Source organism: Euleptes europaea, chromosome 7 (genome assembly GCF_029931775.1).
Source record: "Euleptes europaea isolate rEulEur1 chromosome 7, rEulEur1.hap1, whole genome shotgun sequence".
NCBI lineage: Eukaryota > Metazoa > Chordata > Lepidosauria > Squamata > Sphaerodactylidae > Euleptes > Euleptes europaea.
In genome coordinates this window covers 93,532,062-93,553,358 of record NC_079318.1, presented here as the reverse complement: position 1 = coordinate 93,553,358, position 21,297 = coordinate 93,532,062, and the positions used below count along the sequence as shown (strand labels likewise).

At 50.3% G+C, this 21,297-nt stretch overlaps 1 protein-coding gene across 1 annotated transcript in view; it reads right to left on the bottom strand.

Moving 5' to 3' along the window:
* Positions 1-21,297, bottom strand: part of CRTC2 (CREB regulated transcription coactivator 2) — a 51,806-nt gene that overhangs the window by 8,444 nt on the left and 22,065 nt on the right. The window contains exons 5-11 of the mRNA XM_056853511.1: positions 18,049-18,117; positions 14,513-14,616; positions 13,108-13,137; positions 12,403-12,485; positions 8,942-8,991; positions 7,167-7,411; positions 2,580-3,037 (exon numbers count right to left, since the gene is read on the bottom strand). Coding sequence (XP_056709489.1) covers positions 2,580-3,037; positions 7,167-7,411; positions 8,942-8,991; positions 12,403-12,485; positions 13,108-13,137; positions 14,513-14,616; positions 18,049-18,117 — 1,039 coding nt within the window. The remainder of the gene's footprint in view (positions 1-2,579; positions 3,038-7,166; positions 7,412-8,941; positions 8,992-12,402; positions 12,486-13,107; positions 13,138-14,512; positions 14,617-18,048; positions 18,118-21,297) is intronic.

Sequence of the window (21,297 nt, the reverse complement as noted above, 5' to 3'; positions counted from 1 at the left end):
AGAATTGTTTTTTGGATTATGGAATATAGAAGTGGCTTATTTATATAATTGATTTTCTGTGTCATTTGGGTTGAACTGTAAGGTACACAGAAGTGTCTATTTTGATAGTACCTGGAGGTTGGCAACCCTAGTTGCCAGGTCCCTCTTTGCCACTGGTGGGAGGTTTTTGGGGCAGAGCCTGAGGAGGGCAAGGTTTGGGGAGGGACTTCAATGCCATAGAGTCCAACTGCCTAAGCGGCCATTTTCTCCAAGTGAACTAAACTAAACCAGGTGCTGTAAATAAAAAGCCAAACGCAGTCTTGGGCTGCATCAACAGAAGTATAGTGTCCAGATCACGCAAAGTGATGGTATCGCTTTACTCTGCTCTGGTTAGACCTCAACTAGAGTACTGTGTTCAGTTTTGGGCACCACAATTTAAGAAAGATGTAGACAAGCTGGAACGTGCCCAGAGAAGGGCAACGAAGATGGTGAGGGGTCTGGAGACCAAGTCCTATGAGGAAAGGTTGAAGGAGCTGGGTATGTTTAGCCTGAAGAGGAGAAGACTGAGAGGGGATATGATAACCATGTTCAAGTACTTGAAGGGCTGTCATATAGAGGAGGGTGCCAAGTTGTTTTCTGTTGCTCAAGAAGGTTGGACCAGAACCAACGGGTTGAAATTAAGTCAAAAGAGTTTCTGTCTAGACATTAGGAAGAATTTTCTAACAGTTAGAGCGGTTCCTCAGTGGAACAGGCTTCCTTGGGGGGTGGTAAGCTCTCCTTCCCTGGAGGTTTTTAAGAAGAGGTTAGATGGCCATCTGTCAGCAATGCTGATTCTGTGACCGTAGGCAGATGATGAGAGGGAGGGCATCTTGACCATCTTCTGGTCACTAGGGGTGTGGAGGGGGGAGGTAGTTGTGAATTTCCTGCATTATGCAGGGGGTTGGACTTGATGGCCCTGGTGGTCCCTTCCAACTCTATGATTCTAACTGATCTCTATCCGCTGGAGATCAGTTATAATAGCAGGAGATCTCCAGCTAGTACCTGGAGGTTTGCCACCCGAGGTGACAAACCGTAGTCCAAAAACCAGAAAGTGGAGGAGGAAACAGGCAACTATGCTGTGGAAGAAATAAGAAGGCCAGGGTTTGGAGGATCAGGTGCCTCAGACTGGGGTTGGGAAGCTCTTCCCACCGTGTGGATCAACAGGAGTCTCCTGCTGGTTATTCAGAATCCCGGGGAAATCAGCAGGCCAGGAAAAGATTCAGGATGTGGATGGTGTTCCCTCTCCTAGAGAAAGGAGCCCCGAATCAGCCTATTTCCCCCCTCAGCAGCCGGTTCCTCATTCTCTCTGGCAGCAACTGATTGTGCCTGACCAGGCAAAGCGAGCCACTGCTGGAATGGCAGGAATGGTTTTATTAAAAAGGATAGTCTAGGTCAGTGGTTCCCAAACACTGCTCCACGAAGCACTGGGTGCTCTGCAAAACATCTCCTAGTGCTCCGTGAAGAGATTGGAAAGAAAAATAATACTGTCATTCGGTTTAGCATATAGGTGCTAGGTGAAAATTAGCGCCTCGTGACGAATTTCTCTCCTGAAAAGTGCTCCATGACTCAAAAAGTGTGGAAATTGCTGGTCTAGGTTATGGGCTGATGCTGGCCAAAGGCTCCTCCCACTCCCTTCCGACATAACAGGTTGGATTCGATGGAACCATTTTGCTAACAGTGGGAGCTGCCCCTGCGCAAAGACCCTTCCCCTCATTTTGAGTCTCTTGCATGAAGGAGCCTTGCACCAGGGAAAGGCACTACTGCTAGCAGAATGGATCCACCCGATAGGCTTGAGGGTTCCTGAAGGCTCTCGTTCTGCTCCTACAGGCTGCTCCCCCGCCACCTGGCACACTGTCGATGAACCCTTCAGGGGCTATTAAGCTAGCATTAGTGAACAGCTCTAAGGTGCGCTGAAATGCATGACAGTGACCCTTCAACTATCCACCAGGTGGCCACACCGCTCCGCTGCAATTCAGGCTGCTGAAAGAGAGAATAAGAACACAAGAAAGGCCATGCTGGATCAGACCAAGGTCCATCAAGTCCAGCAGTCTGTTCACACAGTGGCCAACCAGGGGCCTCTACAAAGCCCACAAACAAGACAACTGCAGCAGCACCATCCTGCCTGTGTTCCACAGCCCCTAAGATAATAGACATGCTCCTGGAGAGAATAGGTATGCATCACGACTAGCATCCATTTTGACTAGTAGCCGTGGATCGCCCTCTCCTCCATGAACATGTCCACTCCCCGCTCAGAGCCTTCCAAATTGGCAGCCATGACCACATCCTGTGGCAGGGAGTTCCACAATTTAACAATCAGAACAAGCTTCAGATATAGCCTAAAATAAAAGGGGACCCTTGCAAAATCTGTTTACTGGTTCCACCTCTACTCCAAAGAAACACGACAACCAGGTGGAGAGGGGGTGCTTTCCCCCTCAGAAGTGGAGATGAGATGGCAGCAAGACACAACGGAAAAAGAAAGCAAAGAAAGAAAACACAAAGAGACAGCAGCAGAAGGGTGCCCAAGGGGGGCGCCCGGGCGCCTGTCCACGGCTCGTGCGTACCTGTGTGATGGAGGACAATGTGGGTGGCATAGTTGGCGAAAACTGTTTTGGGTGCTGCCTTCTCGCGTCTCCACCCATCGGGAGGGTGAGGGGGCTGAGTGGGACCCTGCGCCGGGGCGAGGCGTTCAGGGAGGCGTAGGGGGCGGGGGCAGCGGGAGAGGAAGCAGAGGAGGAGGGGCCGCTGAAGCCGGGCTGCTGGACGGCGGGGTTGCTGGGGGCGGGCGGCCCCGCCTGGCTGCCCAGAGAGGTGGGGAGAGAGGGGTTGCTGAGGGAGGAGGAGAGCGAGGGGGTGCTGAGGGAGGAGGGGAGGGACTGGTTGCTCATGGAGGACGGGACGGAGGAACTGCTGGGGGAAGAGCGCAGCGAGGGGTTACTGAGGGAGCCCTGCAGGCAGGGGTTGCTGAGCGCGGACTGGATGCAGGGGTTACTGAGGGAGCTCTGCATAGGTGAGCACAGCCCTGTGGGGACAAAAAAGAAAACAAAAGGTGAAAAACGACACGCGCGTGTGCGCTCACACACGCCACAATTACCCATGGACATACAGCGCTCCTTCCCCCAGTGCCGCCTTTCCCCCGCCTGGGGAAAACGGCGGAGGGGCTCGAGCGTGTCGATGGAGGTGGGAACGTAAAACATGGAATGGAACATCCACCTGACTGCGGGGCCTAGGGTTGTGCAAAATAAAAAATCGGTAAATTTTGGGTTTGGGTTTATTGGGCCTGATTTTTTTCGGTAAACCAGTAAATATGGGTATTCGGCTTATTTCCAGGTTTACCAAAAAAAATTCGGGCCCATTTAAGGGGATTTTTTTAGCTCCTGTGGGGGCATTTTTCAAGGCAGAGCCCCCATATTCACAGCGTAGCTTGAAGGGACTCCTCTTGCACGACCCCTGACGTTTAGTGAAGATTGGATCAGGGGGTCTGATTTTATGGGGTCTGGAAGGGGTCACCCCCCCTCCATAGAGAAACATTGCGAAGTTTACGTTTCTCTATGGAGGGGGGCGACCCCTTCCGGACCCCATAAAATCGGACCCCCTGACCCAATCTTCACCAAACTTTGTGGGTCTTGAAAGGAGAGTCCCTTCAAGCGATGCTGCGAATTTGGGGGCTCTACCTCCAAAAATGCCTTCCCCAGCCAAACCCAAAATACCAAATTATTTTTTATTTGGAAAAGCCAAATAATTTGGCTGTTCGGCTGGGGAAGGCATTTTTGGAGGTAGAGTCCCCAAATTCGCAGCATAGCTTGAAGGGACTCTCCTTGCACGACCCCCGAAGTTTAGTGAAGATTGGGTCAGGCTTTTTCAGGAATCGCCTATTCAGCTCGGCTAATTCCCGCAGTATTTTTTTCCCGGTAAACCTGAACGCCGAAATTAGCCAAAATAGCGATTTCCGGGTTTATTTTCGGCTTGGGTTTACCAATATGCACAAGCCTAGTGGGGCCGTGGCGGGTGGTGGTGGTGGTAGGAAAGATGCCTCTCCAAGTGACCCCAGAAGCAGCTGGGGGAAGAGGGGTCACCAGAAAAAAAAAACCTGAGAAACCACGAGAAAAGGGACGAGGAACCCCCAATTATTTCATTTTAATTCGGCCTTCTTGGATAAGAAGGGGTCTTCAAAGACAGGTGTTTTTAGAAATGTGGCTGGCAGCAACCTGGACGGAAAGTTGGATACTAGGGACCCGTTCACCCGTGGTGGCGCTTTGGCAGTCTAGATCCACAGGAACTAACCCAGGGCTTTCTTAGTGGTGATGCCCCACCTGCGGAACAGTCTCTCCCAAAGTATTGTCTTGGCACCCAGGCCGTATTTTTCTGCCAGGCGGAGAACTATTTTATTTGGACCTTGGCCAGCCACACTGAGTTCTCGTCCTGTTTGGGCTGTGTTTTGCTTTGAGAATCATAGACCATTACAAATTTCATCTTTTTTACCTTGTTTCGGACCAATGGTATGCCACCTCAAGTGTGCTGTGGGATAAAAATGATTTAAGTCATGGCTATTTCGACATATAAAACCTCGTTCACACAAAACCTTCTCAATTTTGTTCTAAAAAAAGAGACATCTTTGTGAAACGAGAAACGCTTAAATTCGTATCTATTTCACTAGAACCAGGGTTATCATCAGATCCCCCTACCCCCCCCCCCAAAAATCAGTTTTAAAGCAATCCACAATTTTGAACGATACAGGGCCAGCAGGCAGTGTACTGCAAAAGACATTCCCTGAGAGAGAAAAGAGACAGGGCGGAAGGAGACATTTCAACTAGGATGCTGTTAGAACAGGGATAGGCTACCTTACTGGCACAACAGTGCAACAAAACCTACAACATTTGCCTCCGAGGATACTGATGCACTGGCAAACAGAAGAAGAGTTTTTTATATGCCGTTTTTTCCTACTGTTTTAGGAGAATCAAAGTGGCTCACATCTCCTTCCTCTCCCCACAACAGATACCTCAGGAGGTAGGTGAGATTGAGAGAGTTTGGAGAGAACCGTGATTGGCCCAAGGTCACCAGGCTGGCTTCAAGTGGAGGAGTAGGGAATCAAACCTGGTTCTCCAGATTAGAGTCCACCGCTCATATGGATGAGTGGGGAATCAAACCCGGTACTCCAGATTAGAGTCCGCCACTCCCAACCACTACACCACACTGGCTACACTAGGAGCAGATTGAGTATCGTCCTCAGTCAGACGCACTGGTAAAAAGCTAGCTCCTCCGGGGTCATTACAGTCCCCTAGGTGGCCCAGCATGCCCCCTATATCATGTGTGCCCAGAGGTACCATAGCTTCCTCCTTTAGAAGAGGAATTCTCTTCTGTGTCACAGAAGGGGCAAAGCCCCTCTTTTCAGGTGCCCTGCTTTCGCCCTGCGGGATTCAAAAATTTTTTTTTAAATTCAAAGACCGCTTCCTAATCAGGGTCATGTTTTCAGTTTTAAAAAATTATAATCTAAACAGCTCACCAACTAAATCCTGCAAACCTAGCTAGATGCCGGAGATGCGCACAGTTTTTCAGCGGGGACAAAAAAGAACAACAGTGGAGAACAAGACTGTATTCTCTCTTGTTTGGGAGGATTTGGGAAATATATCTCCTGACGTGCCCTGACCTGGATGGCCCAGGTTAGCCCAATCTCATCAGATCTAAGCAGGGTCAGTCCTGGTTAGCACTTGGATGGGAGACTGCCAGGGAAGTCCAGGGTTGCTACTCAGAGGCAGGCAATGGCAAACCACCTCTGTTCATCTCTTGCCTTGCAAACCCTACGGGAGTCACTGTAACCCGACGGCACTTTCCACCACTATCTTCTAGCATGGCCTTTGGCCTCTATCACTGCACATGAACACACATGAAGCTGCCTTATACTGATTCAGACCCACAGTCCATCAAAGTGGGTATTGTCTACTCAGACCGGCAGCGGCTCTCCAGGGTCTCAGGCAGAGGTCTTTCACATCACCTATCTGCCTGGTTCCTTTAACGGGAGATGCCAGGGATTGAACCTGGGCCCTTCTGCATGCCAAGCAGATGCTCTTCCACTGAGCCACAGCCCCTCCTCATGGCTCTCCAGGGTCCCAGGCACAGGCCTTTCATATCACCTACTTGCCTAGTCCCTTTAACTGGAGATGCCGGGGATTGAACCTGGGACCTTCTGCATGCCAAGAAGATGCTTTACCACTGAGCCATGGCCCCTCCCCCCAAAAAAAACACCCTCCTGCCCTCACGGCATGCATTTATCTGATAGAGGAACAGATTTTCATAACCCGTTGTTGCTTTTTTGTCATTGCTGGGCTGCTCTTTTCTCATGGTTTCTGGAGCAAGGGCATGACAAGAACTCCATTTATGGAGAAAGGAAACTTTGGGCCAAGGCAGCTTCTTACACCCCAAATGGGACTTCTTAAATATTCTCCATCTGGGAACCCAAGACTACCCTAAAAAATACGCATGGACAAGGCACCGGAATCGAGCACCCAACTCGCTACCCGTAAGGCTCAGGCATCAACTGGCTGATTAGGGTTGCCAGGTCCATCTTGGCCACCGGCAGGAGGTTTTAGGGGCAGAGCATGAGGAGGGCAGGGTTCAAGCAGGAGAAGGACTTTATGGCATTGACAAAGAGGCCATTTTCTCCAGGTGAACTGATCTCTATCGGCTGGAGATCAGTTGTAACAGCAGGAGATCTCCAGCTGGTACCTGGAGGTTACACACATATACATAAAGTACCACTGATGCGAAACAAGGATAAGATTCTCGAAACCTTGTAAACTTGCATAGATTGTTGCAACTTGTATAAATTGTTTTGTTGCATAACTGGAATCATTTGTTGGAAATCACGTTTTTGTAACCACATAAACCATTATATTCCGTGCATCAGTGGTACTTTATGTATATGTGTGTTCCAGGTACTACTCACCTTTTGGTATTGTACACTTAGTGCCTATGGCCAATCCCTGGCATCCCCTCCCCCCAGATCCTTGCACCAATCAGACAAGGGTTCTACTTCCTAGAGGGCGGGCCTTGCCATTTTGCTGTTCTATGCAACAATGCCCCCCTAGCCCCACACCAAGTCCCGGGCCTTCCCTGGGCCGAGACGAAAACTGCCCCCCTAGACGAGAGCTCACCGGAAGAGTCGTAGGCGGGCCCGAGCCCCATGCCACTGCTGATGCCCAGGTGCGTCATGGTGCTGGCCAGGTTGCCGGTGCTGCTCCCACCGCTCAGGCTGGGGTACGCCGACTCATCCATGTCCAGGGGCGTGGGCAGCGGGGACGGAAAGTGCAGGTTGGTGAGGTCCGGGAGGGAGCCCCCCGTGTTATGGGCCGTAGGGATCAGAGGCATATTGGCAGGTTGGTCCGGGGACGGGAAGATACTGCAAAGACAGAGAGGCGTCTCAGCAGAAGGTCGGGGCGCCCCGCCCCACTTTTGGGGCAGCAGAACAGTTCGGCCTGGCCTGCGGGCATACAAAAATGAGACGGTCTGGATCCAATGCTAGAGAATGAGCAATACCACACCAGACTGCAAGGATGTAGTACCCAAGAACATACGAAAAGCCCTGCTGGATCAGACCCAGGCCCATCAAGTCCAGCAGTCTGTTCACAAAGTGGCCAACCAGGGGCCTCTAGAAAGCCCATAAACAAGACAACTGCAGCAGCGTTGTCCAGCCTGTGCTCCACAGCACCTCATATGATAGGCACGCTCCTCTGATCCTGGAGAGAATAGGTATGCATCATGACTAGTATCCATTTTGACGAGTAGCCGTGGATAGCCCTCTCCTCAATGAACAACTCCACTCCCCTCTTAAAGCCTTCCAAGTTAGCTAGCCTGACCTTGTCAGATGTCAGAAGCTAAGCAGGGTCAGCCCTGGTTAGTCCTTGGATGGGAGACCACCGAGGAAGTAAAGGGTTGTTCTGCAGAGGAAGGCAATGGCAACCCGCCTCTGAACGTCTCTTGCCCTGAAAACCCTACGGGGTTGCGTAAGCTGGCTAAAACTTGAGGACCCTTTACACACACAGAAGGGAAGGGCTGGGGTAGAACTTCTCCCTCTGGTGGACTTATTTTTTTATCTATAGGGAGATTTTTTTCAAGGGAGGGGGCATTTTAGACATATGTGGGAAACGAAGCTCCAACTAAATTAATACCCCCAAACTCATGAAGTCGCTGGTCTACCTAGATCAGTCTTGTCTACCCTGACCAGCAGAGGCTCTCTGGGGTCTCTCAGGCCGAGGTCTTTCACCTCCTACTTGCCAAGCAGATGCTCTGCCACTGAGCTATAGCCCCTCCCCATGGCTCTCCAGGGTCTCAGGCAGAGGTCTTTCACATCACCTACTTGCCTGGTCCCTTTAACTGAAAATGCCGGGGATTGAACCTGGGACCTCCTGCATGCCAAGCAGATGCTCTACCACTGAGCCACAGCCCCTCCCCTATATACCAGTCCCAAAGACACAGAGGAAGTCCCTCGGGTTCAGGAGATGCCAGGGATTGAACCTGGGACCTTCTGCACACCAAGCAGATGCTCTGCCACTGACCCACAGGCCCCTCCCAAATACAACTGGACTGCCATTTATCCACCCAAAGCTACGCTGCCACCCCACCCCTCCTCCAAACAACCTAGGGCGGTGCGCACTCTTTTCTCTCCCTTCAATTGTTGCGTTCTCTACAACAACCCTGCGAGAGGCAGGTCAGGCTAAGACAGAAAAGGCTGACTCGAAGTAATCCAACAAGCTTCATGGTCAAATGAGGATTTGAATCCAGGTTTCCTCTGCCCCCCCAGCCCCAACCAGTACACATCACTGGCTATGTGAGAAGAGAAAGTCACATTTTGCATGCAGAGCTGAACTACTGGAGGAGGGGGGAAGTAGCATGCCTGCCCCACGAAATGGATACTCGGCTCTGAACTTACTGGATCCCAGGAACCTCACAGGATCTTGGACGGGCGGACGATGAGGAGAGCTGAGGAAGAGAGAAAGGGGGAGCCATTACAAGCAGGTGCTGAGGAGCTGAGCCACGAAGTCCGGCTCTCAGTGCCTGCAGTCGCTGGCAAGGGTAGAAAGCGCAGCCAGCAGTGAACTGAGGGTTGTCCGGTGGCTACAGGACTCAATAAGCAAGCCTCACTTACTAGGGTTGTGCAAAAAAAAGTAAATTCAGTAAATTTCGGGTTCATTGGGCCCGATTTTTTTTCCAGTAAACCCGAACTAAGCTGAATACCCATACCGGTAAATATGGTATTCGGCTTTATTTCCGGCTATCCTGGAAAAAAAATGGGTCCATTATAGTCTATGGAAATTGTTTCCTGAAGCTCCCGTAGGGGCATTTTTGGAGATAGAGTTCCCAAATTTTCAGGGTAGCTTCAAGAGTCTCTCCTTGCATGAACCCTGAAGTCTGGTAAAGATTGGGTCAGGGGGTCCAATTTTAATGGGGTGCTGAAGGGGTTCTCTATGGAGGAGGGGGGCGACCCCTTCGGGGCACCATAAAATTGGATCCCCTGACCCAATCTTCACCAAACTTCGAGGTTCATGCCAGGACAGTCCCTCGAAGCTACCCTGAAAATTTGGGAACTCTACCTCCAAAAATGCCTCCCCCAGAGCTCATTAAAAAAATTCCCATAAGGAAAAGACTGGGGAAAGCCAAAGCCGGAAAAAGCCGAATAATTATTAATTGTAATATATTAAAGATAATGATTCGGCTTTTTCGGGAATCACCTAGTTGGCTTCGGGAAGATTCCCAGGTTTTGGTATATGGTCTACCCGAAACTCGAATATTGCCAAAACAGCTAATTTTGGATTTATTTTCCGTTCAGGTATATTGATATGCACAACCCTAGCTCACTACATTTCTCTGGCTGCTGCTGCCAGGGAATGGCACAAGAAGCAGCCCGGGGTGGATGGGCTTATAAGCCCAAAACTGAAAAAAAGGAAGAAAAACTTCAACCCAGAAAGACCAGGCAACCAAGATGGTTGACAAAAAGCCTAATACCAGAATGAACAAAACTTAAATACATTACAAATGGTTTTTTAAATTCCCATTAAAACCAATTGCATTTTGGCCCATAGGCCTTCTTCCCCAGTTGTACAAACTGTTAAAATACACACCGTAAAGTAAAACTGTTCAAAATCCAAAATGTGGCATTTCTGACCTAGCTCGAAAACACACACAAGGAGGGCCAGTTTATTCACTAGATAATCCCCCTTTCTCAATGTAACAGATTCGGATCTTCAAGAATCATTTTTCAGACTGTTGTTATAGCTGGTCCAAATGTCTCCATGAGCAAGGTCAGAGGGAATTGTAGCTTTGTGGTGTATATGTCCACATTCAGGAAGCAAAAACAATTCTACAATGACTCTGCGGGGTAGGCCAGGACCGGCTTACATCCAGTTGGTACAATGCCCCCTCAGTGTATATTGGATCAGACCTCTGCTTTATGGAATCTGCCTCAGACCGGTTTTATGCTGCACGCTGGGGGGTGGGATCATGCAGAACCATCCCTCCTTAGGAGCCTGATACAAGGTGTGAGACATTAGCCATGCTCTAATATATATGGCATAAATATTTTTACGAGAAGCCACATTTTTAAAAATCCACCTTTTTTCACCATGTATTATGCGACTGAATATGTTAGGATGTGGACTATATTATAATTTTATGCATGACCACTGAGGAAGGCCTATGTGAGGCTGGAACGCGTCTGGTCCTAGTTTGGTCATTGTATGGATATACAGCAACTGTGTATGTGTTATATGGATTTATCTATTGGGAATAGTTAGCCTACATTATAGGCTACGGTGCACCATAGTAAAACTTATATATCTGTTGTTATTTTAGCGTTGTTCAGCTCAACCCTTTTGTTTTGATTCAACTTTTAGGTTGAGTTTACTCCCCCCACCCCCGCTCTTTTTTTTTTTTTTAATTAGATGACACGGATCCATTGAGCGGAAGGTTCCTCAGGCTTGGAACAAGAGTCTTCATTACTCGGATGGATCGGTGAGATCCAGCCCTGCTTTTTCATCTAAGAAAGAAAACATTTCATTCATAAGCAACTGCATCTCATTCGTAACTCACGGGACGCGTCCCTTAAACATATATTTTGGGCATGTCCAATCATTTGGTTTTTCTGGGAGGAAGTTCACTCAAATCAATTTTGTATTAGAACAGCCATTGATTTTTTGAGGGTGCTTACGTACTTTTAAACTAGCTGCCCGACTCTTGGAGGGTAACTGGCAGTCAACGGAAACAGACCCTCTTTGCCCTTACTACAGCTAAAAGACTTCTATTTCAACATTCCAGAGATAAATGCCTACCTCCTGGAAGTCAATAGACTGAGGACCTTACAAGTTTATCAATATCTGAACGCGTGGCATGTAGACGTCAACTGCGTATGGGCTTATTTGTAGATATCTGGAAATCTGTTAAAGAAACCTACGTGTAGATCTGCCAACACAGTTGTTATATTTTTGTTTCTACTTTACATATACACACTTGGATGCAGAGAAAATTGTATTTCTGTTATCTGATACTGATGCTTATGCATCATATAGTCTCTTTGTTCGCTCTTGCAGCAAAGAAAATAAGATCTATTGTGGTATCGGAATAAGCAGCTATTTTCTTGTAAATGGAAATGTTTTCGTATATCCCATTATCTATTTAATAATGAAGAAAGACAATGAAGAAAGCCGACAGGAAGAAAACTGATTCCTTCAAAATGTGGTGTTGGAGGAGAGTGTAACAGATACTGTGGACTGCCAAACAAACAAACAAACCAGTGGGTTATAGATCAAATCAAGCCTGAACTGACCCTAGAAGCTAAAATGACCCTAGAAGGTAAACTGAGACTATTGTACTTTGGTCACATTATGAGAAGACTGGAAAAGACAACCATGCTAGGAAAAGTGGAAGGCAGCAGGAAAAGAGGAAGACCCGCCAAGAGATGGATGGACTCTATAAAGGAAGCCACGGCTCTCAATTCGCAAGACCTGAGCAAGGTTGTTATAGATAACGACTTGCACTTAACACACACACATTTAACATTTTACTTGCAAATCTGTTGAGTTTGTATTTATTTGTTTCAGCAAATTGTGATGGCCAACGGCTATAAACAATAAAAAGTTTCATTCATTCATATACATTTTCCCCTTTTTTACTATTTACTGGGTTTTGAGTTTTTGCCCCCTTCTCCCCTCCCCCGGTTTTTGAAATAAATTAAAAAAAATTATATAAGCAACTGCAACTCTCGTTTCTCAGACTAGCCCTTTTTCCTTACTGAAGGCAGTGGGAAACGCATGACTCCCCCAGGAACCGCCGCCTTTCAGCGATAGTTTCCCTGACTCCGAGGAGTCCCCCCCTTTTTTGACGTGAGCCGGTACCTACCTTTTTGGTGTCCCAGGGCTTCAACAACTGCTTGCCGTCATCCGGGAGACTCTCCTCAATGGAAGGCACTTGGAAAAGAAACACTGGGAACCGGGAGACAAGGCAAGGAAAACCACACAAAGTGAGCCGCACGTAGGGTGGAAACTACATTTCCCAGCATGCTCTAGTCTCCCCCCCAAAAAATGCTAGAGGAGCAAAAAGAGAAAAAAGGGCATTGTGGAACCTGTAGTTCCCTACCAGTCCCTTCTACTAACACAAGGCTGAGAGACTGTGTTGAGGGGCTGTGGCTCAGTGGTAGAGCATCTGCTTGGCATGCAGAAGGTCCCAGGTTCAATCCCCGGCCTCTCCAGGTAAAGGGACTAGGCAGGTAGATGATGTGAAAGGCCTCTGGCTGAGACCCTGGAGAACCGCTGCCGGTCTGAGTAGACACTACTGACTTTGATGGACCGAGGGTTTGATTCAGTATAAGGCAGCTTCAGGTGTTCATGTGTACCACCAAACTGTAGTCTGTGGGGCCTGAGGCTGACAGTCGGAAGCTAGTGAGATTCCCACCCATAGCTTCCTCACTCTCTCCTCGACCCTTAAACTAGGCCTGCCTTCAGCGCTACAAACTGAATATTGAAAAGCAAGCCAAGCTGGCTCCAAAAAGGAAGGCAAAGGGCTCTTAAAGGCAAGCCAGAAGGGAGCGAAGAAGTGAAGGGTTACCTTTGCTATCGACGTCCCCATCCAGGTAACCTGAAAACAGGGATGAAAAAATGTTGTCAGGGGGCAGGGACTAAATATTGTCAGGGGCTTTTATTAAGTGTTCTCTGCCCCCTTCAGACAAGCTTTATATCTTTGCCCTGAGGAAATCAAGGTGGTCTACACAGTTCTTCTCCACCGTCTCATCCTTACAACGACCCTTTGAGGTAAGTAGGTTTAAGCTCTGAGCAACTGGGCTAAGGTGAGCATCACGCCTGGGTGGGGATTTGAACACGAGACCCTCCGGTCATAGCCCCCCCCCTCTAATCACTGCACACCCACCCACCAGGACAACTAAAGTTTCCCAGAAAGAGTGAATTATTACAGGAGTCTAAGTCAGTAGGGTAGATACGCTCAATAAGCGATTAAAATATTGAGCACAGAAACCTGACGCATCTCTCAGGTATCAACAAAAACCTCAAAGTAATTGGGATACCAGCCTCCAGGTGGGACTGGGGGATCCCCCAGAATTACAGCTCATCTCCAGACTACAGAGATCAGTTCCCCTGGAGAAAATGGCTGCTTTAGAGGGTGGAATCTATGGCATTGTACCCCACTGAGGTCCCTATCCTCCGCAGGATCCATTCCCAAATCTCCAGGAATTTCCCAACCTGGATCCGGCAACCCGACCCTGCCCCCCATCCCCACTGGTGGCCAGGAGGGAACCTGGCAACCCTACAAGGTGGGGAGGGGTGGCCAGCTCTAGGTTGGGAAATACCTGGAGATTTTTGGGGGGGCAGAGCCTGAGGAGGGCGGGGTTTGGGGAGGGGAGGGACTTCAATGCCATAGAGTCCAATGGCCAAAGCAGCCACTTTCTCCAGGGGAACTGATCTCTATCGGCTGGAGATTGGTTATAATAGCAGGAGATGTCCAGCTAATACCTGGAGATTAATAGCTAAACCAAAATCCAACAAAGACTGGCAAAAACCAGTTTAAAGTAACTCTATTAAATCACTGTTCAGTCTCACATACTGTTCAGTCTCATGTGTAGAAATTCTACCATATCCATAAAGTACACTCTATCATAGTAATTTTGGTTTAGCTATTCACTACACAGAATTGCCATTATTCTATTCAGCAACAGAGGTTGGCAACCCTATAGGGAGGTAGAAGCGGGAAGAAAAAGGTAAATTGACTTTGACGGGCGATCATTTTTCAACATTCGAAGTCTCGGGAGCGAGAAGACCCATCTGATGCATTCATTCTTCACATGCGAAGGAAGAGGGAGATCTGGGCGCCCATTCCGGAATCCCTGCCCAAAACTCTTCTAACTTCCTCCCTCCCAAGTCCTCCCCCCCCCCCATTGCTTTCTCCCCTCCTTCCCCAGGGGAACCCAGGAGAAAGAGGCCAAAAAGGGGAGACCGCTCACCAGTCTTGCGATTCGGAGGGGGAACGCCCTGGGAGGGGCCCAGGTACGCGTCTTGAGGGTTGGGGTTCATAACGCTCGTATGCAGGGCGGAGTCGGAATTTGTTCTGGCGGCAAAGAAAACTCATCATTACCAAAATTGCTATTTTTAAACCCACGGCCAAGTAGAATCCACAGGCCTGACATGAGCTGTACGCGGCCGAGTAGCCATGGCGATGAGGAGGCGGCTGTGGAACTCCCAACGCCAGGGCACGACACCGAAAACCTCCCGCCCGGCAAGCGCGGCTGCATTCACTAGTTCCACAACTATTTCGTTCCCCCTCCCGACAGAGGCCAAAGCCCTGGTTTCCAAAAAGGGCAGCGTTTGTCCATCCTCCACACACCTGCGCCGAGTTTTAGTTCTGTTATCTTCTAGCTTTCGGGAGGGGGGGGGGCGTTTGTCTGCAGGCTTTGGTAAGGGTCAAGGACAGCTAAGGGAAAAACGGAACCTTCCTGTGTATCTCACCCCTACCAAAAGAAATAGGATACACCTGCTAGGTTTGCTAAGCCTCGTACGTTTAATCTTTAACAAAAATAAAGACTGATTTTCCAAGAACCCAACCCAAATTTGCAAGGCTAACCAGGAATACAGGGCTTGTCCTGTGGAACTCTGGGAACTATAGTTTTGCTGAAGGGTGGGAATTTCTACCACCTGAAGCATTAACTTCCCAAGAATCAAACCAGCTTACAATCACCTCCCCCTCCCCACAACAGACACCCTGCGATGTAGGTGGGGCAGAGAGAGTGTGACTAGCCCAAGGTCACCCAGCTTGCTTCATGTGTAGGAGTGGGGAAACAAATCCGTTTCACCAGATTGGCGTCCGCTGCTCACGCAGACGAGTGGGGAATCAAACCCGGTTCTCCAGCTAATATTCCACCACTCCAAACCACCACTCTTAACCACTACACCACGCTGGCAATGGATGTAGTGATGGTCCCTATACCCATATCGGCATCCTGCTCTCCCATTCTTGCATCCATGGAGCCCAGCCAATTCACAATCACATTGGACGGACCTCCTAACGCACTCTAACCCATTCTCCCTCTACTGCTGTATGGGATGGGTGGAGAGAATCCACCTTTGCAAGGGTCCGATTCTTAGTGAGTGGGTACAGCACAGTCCGTAGTGATGGTTCCTCCACCCCATCTCATCCTCTCCCCACTCCAGGCTCTGAGCCTTCCAAGTTCCCAATCAGAGACGAGGGAGGATGCAGGAGAGAGGAAGTGTGGGGGGAGAGAAGCAGTGCCAAATTAACAAAAAAGCCAGAGACAAGGAAAAGACTGTTCCGCTGGCTGGGGCGTGGGTAACACAAACGCTTGCTTCTGACACCCTGCCTCTTCAGACTCCCCCCCCCCCAACGCCTTTGGGGACCCGGGCAGAAGGATGAAAGGCAAGGGGACTCGCAGGCCCACATTCCCTGGGGAGTAACAAGGAGGTCATTGTTGAAGGATCCCAGCGGCGTTGCGTGCCGTCTTCGCCCACGACAAACTAAAGAGCGAGCTTTCATTGCCCTCGTCCGTTGAAGCAAGAGCAGAATTGGGGAAGGGGGGGAGGGAGGCAGCAGCTGCCCAGAAACAGGGTCTCACTTGCAAACGGGTCGGGAGGGCAAGAGAAAACCAAGCTATGCCAAGGGGAAAAGGGGGGCGCTGAGGCAGAGAACTCCGTGCTTCAACTATTGTCTGTCTCAGAATTCGAGGATGGGAATTGATTTGGGATGTCTAGGCCATCCTGAGCTTTCAATTGCAGGTGGAACCAGGGTGGGCTGAGGGAGGGAGATTGCCGCTTTCCTCTCTCCCTTGGAGGCAGAGGGATAAGCCAGCTGCATGTCTACGCTTTGATCCTGCAAATGCACAAATGCACGCACACACACACAAAAATGCCTGGACAGCTTTAAAAGGGGATTAGACAACGTTCATGAAGTAGAACAGATCAATCAGGGATGGCACGCCACGATAGCTAAACAGAACCTGAGTGTCCAGGGGCAGTCTACCTCTGGACACCACATGCTGGGGAGAGGCTCACTTTCAATGCCTGCTTTTGGGCTTCCTGGAAGCATCTGCCTGGCCACTGTGGGAAATGGGCAGCTGGATTAAATTGTGGAACTCCCTGCCCCGGGATCTGGTGAAGGCTGCCAACTTGGAAGGCTTTAGGAGGGGAGCAGACATGATCAGGGAGGAGAGGGCTATCCATGACTACTAGTCAAAATGGATACTAGTCATGATGCATACCTCTCCTCTCCAGGATCAGAGGAGCATGCCTATTATCTTAGGTGCTGTGGAACACAGGCAGGACAATGCTGCTGCAGTAGCCTTGCTTGTGGTTTTCCTAGAGGCACCTGACTGGCCAGTGTATGAACAGACTGCTGGACTTGATGGGCCTTGGCTCTCCACAAATAACAGGTGGTCCCTGGCCCCAAAAGTGTCCGGCTGTCCTCAGCCAGGGCCTTTTTTGCCCTGGTTCCTGCCTGGCGGAACTCTCCATCTAGTGAGACTTGAGTCAGTTCTGCAGGGCCCGTTAAGACTGAGATGTTCTGCCGAGCCTATGGTTGAGGGCAGCAATGGTTTCCATCAAAGCTGGCCTCCCTTCCCCGCCTTCTTCCTTTGATTGAATTGATTGATTGGGGGCCCTGATCATTCCCCTCTGGGCTGGCTACCCCCCTGTGCGTTGCAAATTATGCGCCAATTGGATCTTAGAATTATAATTTAGATTCTAGTTGTAAATAATTTTTGCATTTTGTATTAACCCACAGATGTTTGTATCATTGTAAGCTGCTCTAGGCCTGGCCTTCGCCAAGGTCAGGTTAGAAATTCAATCAATCAATACATAGGAGAGCCACTGCCAGTCTGAGTAGGCAATATTGACCTTCACACACCAATAGTCTCATTCAGCATAAGGCAGCTTCCTATGTTCCTAAGGGAAGGGCTGTGGCTCAATGGAAGAACCCCCGCTTTGCATTCAGAATGTCCCAGGTTCAATCCCCGGCATCCCCAGTTAAGGATTGAGTGGTAGGTGATGTGAAAGACCTCTGCCCGAGTCCCCGGAGAGCCACTTGCCAGTCTGAGTAGGCAATCCGGTCCTTGACGGACCTAGGGTCTGATTCGGTATAAGGTAAGCTTCCTATGTTCCTAAGGGAAGGGCCATGACTCAGTGGAAGAACCCCTGCTTTGATTGCAGAAGGTCCCAGGTTCAATCCCTGGCATCCCCAGTTAAGGATCGAGTGGTAGGTGATGTGAAAGACCTCTGCCCGAGTCCCCGGAGAGCCGCTGGCCAGTCTGAGTAGGCAATACGGACTTTGACAGACCAAGGGTCTGATTCGGTATGAGGCAGCTTCATACGTTCACCCTTTAAGCTCGGCACTACCCCCTCCCCTCCAACCCACAGAGACAGCGTCTTCTCCTAGGCAACAGGACATCCAAAGGTCTGATTATCAACAGGTTGGAATGGTTGAGAGAGAGAGAGATGAGAGGGAGGAGAAATATGGAATCAAAAAATGGTTCACCTGTTGAGTACCGTCGGCAGCCTAAACAGGTGTCCTTTCTCCGTGGGAAATTTACCCCAGGGCATGTTCCTTTACAACAAAAAACAGTAGGGTTACTTGGTGGGGGCGGGAGGCGGAGCGAAGACCACCACCCCCGCTAGGGGATTAATAGTTTGGCAGCACAGAGAGAACGGCGGCGGGACAAAAAGGCCGCCGCGGCAGAAGGAAAAGTTGAATGAGTGGGGTGGGAGGAAAGCTAGGAGGAGGAGGGAGAAAAATAAGGAGACTTGGAGGGTCGCGGAAGGATGTGGGTAGCGAAGCCGGAGTCATCTCGTGCCCACAGCCCAGGGCCACATCCTGTGAGGGGACAAAGCCCCAGAGACTACAGACCTTGATGAGGGGGTACAGAAGTCCCATTCCCATCCAGCCCCCTCGCCAGGTAAGTTAATTTCTTCTGAAGGGGGCACACGCTTATGGTTTCCTGCGGCAGGATAGCTTGTTCTGCTCCAGAACATAGAGCAGGGGTGTCGAACTCATTTGCCACGAGGGCCGGATACGATATAAATGTCACTTGGTCGGGCCGGGCCACGCCTCGCCAGCCCAGGTTGAGACTGGAAGGGGTGGCTGTCTCGGCTGGCCCGCGGGCCGACAAGAGCTCTCAAGGGGCCTGATCTGGCCCGCGGGCCTTATGTTTGACACCCCTGCCCTAGAGTGTTCTCGGGTTTCTCCCCCCCCCCGCCTTCCTGTAGTTCCCTCCCTCCCCTGCTTCCACATCCACACCGCCCCCCTCAGCATGCGAATGTGTCCGCTGAGTCCTCTCTCCACAGGGATGCGCAGGCCAAAAGCTGCAAGCTTTTTTGCGGGGGGGGGGTGGAGGGGGGAAGGGGAGTGGCACACACAAACCAAGAATCTCTCTCCCGCCCCCACCCAAAGCGTGAAAGAAGTCTGGAAGCAGCAGAGGAAACGAGAAAGAGGAACGAATGAGTGAACGCAACACAAAATACCTGCAGGACATAAAGCGGGTTTTTTAACTTCATGTCGATTCGTTCAGCCCACCCATCCCGATGAACCAGAAGGCCCCCCCAAAGGAAGAGCAGGCCAAGGATTACCCCTGGGCATTAGTAGAGGGATGCCCATCCCATCAAGGTATTTCTCCCTCTCACTGGCAGTTTTTAAGCAGCAGCTGGACGAACACTTGTCAGGGTTGCTCTAGGCTGATCCTGCATTGAGCAGGGGGTTGGACTAGATGGCTTATGACCCCTTCCGACTCTATCATTCTATCACTGCCTGCTCAAGGGGTTAAGGCCCCACTCACTCTCCAACCTTTGAGAACAGAATGGGTCATCCAGGTGTGGGACAGACTTCCGCCTGGAAAAGACATGTGCACATATCTTGAATGTACCACGAATGGTGATTTGGGGGGGGGGGGAGAAGAAGAGTTGTTTTTTATTTGCCGACTTTCTCTACCACATAAGGAAGAATCAAACCAGCTTACAATCGTCTTCCCTTCCCCTCCCCGAAAAAACACCCTGTGAGGTAGGTGGGGCTGAGAGAGCTCTAAGAGAGCTGCGACTAGCCCAGCTGGCTTCATGTGGAGGAGTGGGAAAACCAACCCAGTTCACCAGATTAGCATCTGCCGCTCATGTGGAGGAGTGGGGAATCAGACCCTGTTCTCCAGGTCAGACTCCACCACTCCAAACCACCACTCTTAACCACTACACCACGCTGGCTCTCAATAATTCTGTAAATAATTACAGAATGCATCACTGGCTATAGAATTCTGCTTCTTAGGGATATTGAACATCTTCATCTTTTTTAAATGCAAGTCTCTAGTCCTTTTGGCCTTAGAAATACAGGCTGAGTGTCCCTTATCCAACAGCCAATATCTGAACTGATCTGAAAACCGGACCTTTTGAGCTGATTGTAAGCCGGGTTTGATTCTTCCATAGGTGGTAGAGAAAGTCGGCATATAAAAACCAACTCTTCTTCTTCTTCAAAGAGAGACATATAAGGGGCTCTCCTCCCCACAGCTAACGAAAATGGTTTCCAAGATGGCAGCCGCAACACCTAAGCTCTCGCGGCCCACGCTGTTGCGATGGCGGCTTGTGGGAGCTTGCTTCTGGCTTTCTCTCCCAGTTCAGGGGAACCGACAGCCCCAGCTGGGAGGAGAAACTGGATCAAGATGGGAGCGAAAAGGGCAAGAGGTCTTCCCTGTAGGACTGCCAGGTTTCTGGAACCAGCCTCTGACCTGGAGATACAGGAGGCGGGGCCTAGGAGGACAAGGGCAGGTGCCTGACCAATCAGAGGCAGAGATGGTGGAATTGGGTGGAGCCAGGTGGTACCCAATGGGGAAAATGCCAGGCTGGAACCCTATTGATACGGGAGGCAGGTTCAACAGCAAACCCAAGAAAAAAAATATATTATGCCCCTTTGATCCTGGCCCTCCAACTCTTCAGAAGCCCACAAACCTCAAGCCAAGCCCCGAGATCAGGCAACCCTAATCCGAAGCAGAGGGTACCCACAGCCAAGGGGCAACGAGACCCCTCACACCAGCCCAGCCTGTGCGACTCGGGTTCACAAAAGCCGGCTTGGTTCAAGGAACCACGTTGCCCCCAGCCAGGGACACCGCTTGCCCACCTTCTGCGCCATGGCTAGCCAAGCTCCAAGCCGGGCTCGGCTACCGCCCGGCTGGCCACAACACAGGAGGAAACACCTGTCCCATCCCCCCCCAGTAGCTGGGCCCCAGCCACCTCCTTGGGATGTACCAGCCCCCTCCACAATGAGCCACCCCGAAGAGGCAAAGGAACGGCTTGGCCCGAAAACCGGTCCTGCCTCCGGAGCGGGCGGAACAAGGGCTCTGCCGTCAGATGACCCCCCAGATATGGCCATTTCAGAAGCCAGGAGGTTCTTCTAGTTGTTGTTGGTGGTGGTGAAGGAAAGTGCCTTCAAGTCGCAGCCAACTTATGACAACCCCACCTGGGGTTTTCAAGGCAAGAGAGGTGGTTTACCATCGCATGCCTCTGCACAGCAACCCTGGGCTTCCTTGGTGGTCTCCCATCCAAGTACTAACCAGGGCCGACCCTGCTTAGCTTCTGAGATCTGACAAGGTCGGGCTAGCCTGGCCCATCCATGTCAGACCAGCACCAAATGGCAAAGGGGAATGCTGAAGTCATGGTTCAAAAACAAGCTCGTTTCTGTTTACCGCCAACCTTAAACCTGGAATTCGGAGAGCTTAAACCCGGAATTCGGAGAGCTTAAACCCAAACCTGA